Raw genomic sequence first — 1,062 nt, 5'->3', positions numbered from 1 at the left:
ATATGTGGACGACCCCTAGGCCATTTTACCTGTCTGGCGGCATCTCCGCCATCTTCTTGCAGTACTCCACGATGCCCTCGCGCAGTGGACGCACAAAATCCTCCCTCAGCAAACGGAAGTGCACGTCCAGGTAGTGGTTGGCGTCCCGGTAAGGCCCACGCGGTAGAGCGCGCCTTAGGTACGGCTGCCCTGGCTCAGAGATGTCCTCCACCGTCGGGTAGACGGATATCATGCGGAAGTCGTCGGGTGGGGTCAAGTCGTCAAACCGGAACTTGTGATGAGCAGACTGCTTCCCACCGGTCCTCCATCTCGAGCGAGAAGATGGTGGCTGTGGGTCCTTGCTCAAACGCTCCCTCTCGACGGCCAGCTTGGCCCTGATCAAGTCCAAATCCTTGCCAATTTCTGTAGCCCCCTCGAAGGGAGGCAGCTGGGTCAGCTCGGATGCGGCCTTGCGGACCATGTTGTCGAGCTTGTCCCAGGCGAGCGTCGGGATCAACTTCACTATGCCGTGGCATAGTCGGCAGAAGTCCCGATAGAAGTCGGCTGTGGCGGCCGTATCGTCAGTCAAAACGCTTAGCTGCACGATGTGCAGGAGCAGCCTGTTGAGAAACTCTTGTCGACACACCCGGCAGAACAAGCTGGCGACGAGGGGTTGGTACTCGACCACGCACAGCTTGGCCAGCACCCTGACCACGAGGCACATCCTGGCGCCATCGAGATCGCTCTCACAGGTGAGCCTGTTGAACATGTCCTGCAGCTCGGGGCTGGAGAGCTTCTGCAGGATCCTGACACCGTCATCTTCAGCCAGGCCCTTCAGCTGGCCGTACCTCATCTCCTTAGTCTCTACCTCCGCTCCGAGGCCATTTGGCTCCTGTCCACCTAAGAATACATCACGCAGCTAAAAACTACAAATCGAATTTCGCGACGGGGCAAGGAACTGAACTAGGTAAAGAGCCCTACCGTCTGTGAAGGCAGTACACAACAGTGTTGCGTGTTTACCAACTCGATCTGCCCGTAAGGCACCACGGCCCCCTTGGGTATGCAAACCCGCAACACTGGGGA

General features: G+C 58.2%; 1 protein-coding gene across 1 annotated transcript; it reads right to left on the bottom strand.

Moving 5' to 3' along the window:
• Nucleotides 1-29: 29 nt before the first annotated feature.
• LOC127752103 (uncharacterized) lies at nt 30-1,021 on the bottom strand (the record flags this gene model as incomplete). The annotated part of the gene is given in 1 exon segment (XM_052276693.1): nt 30-1,021. A coding segment is annotated over 1 exon segment (803 nt), but the record flags the coding sequence as incomplete, so codon positions are not given.
• Between the last annotated feature and the right edge of the window lie 41 nt (nt 1,022-1,062).

Source organism: Frankliniella occidentalis, unplaced genomic scaffold (genome assembly GCF_000697945.3).
Source record: "Frankliniella occidentalis isolate FOCC.00 unplaced genomic scaffold, Focc_3.1 Scaffold3989, whole genome shotgun sequence".
NCBI classification, from domain to species: domain Eukaryota; kingdom Metazoa; phylum Arthropoda; class Insecta; order Thysanoptera; family Thripidae; genus Frankliniella; species Frankliniella occidentalis.
Note: the sequence above shows the minus strand (reverse complement) of the source record. Positions and strands in the feature narration are given on the sequence as shown.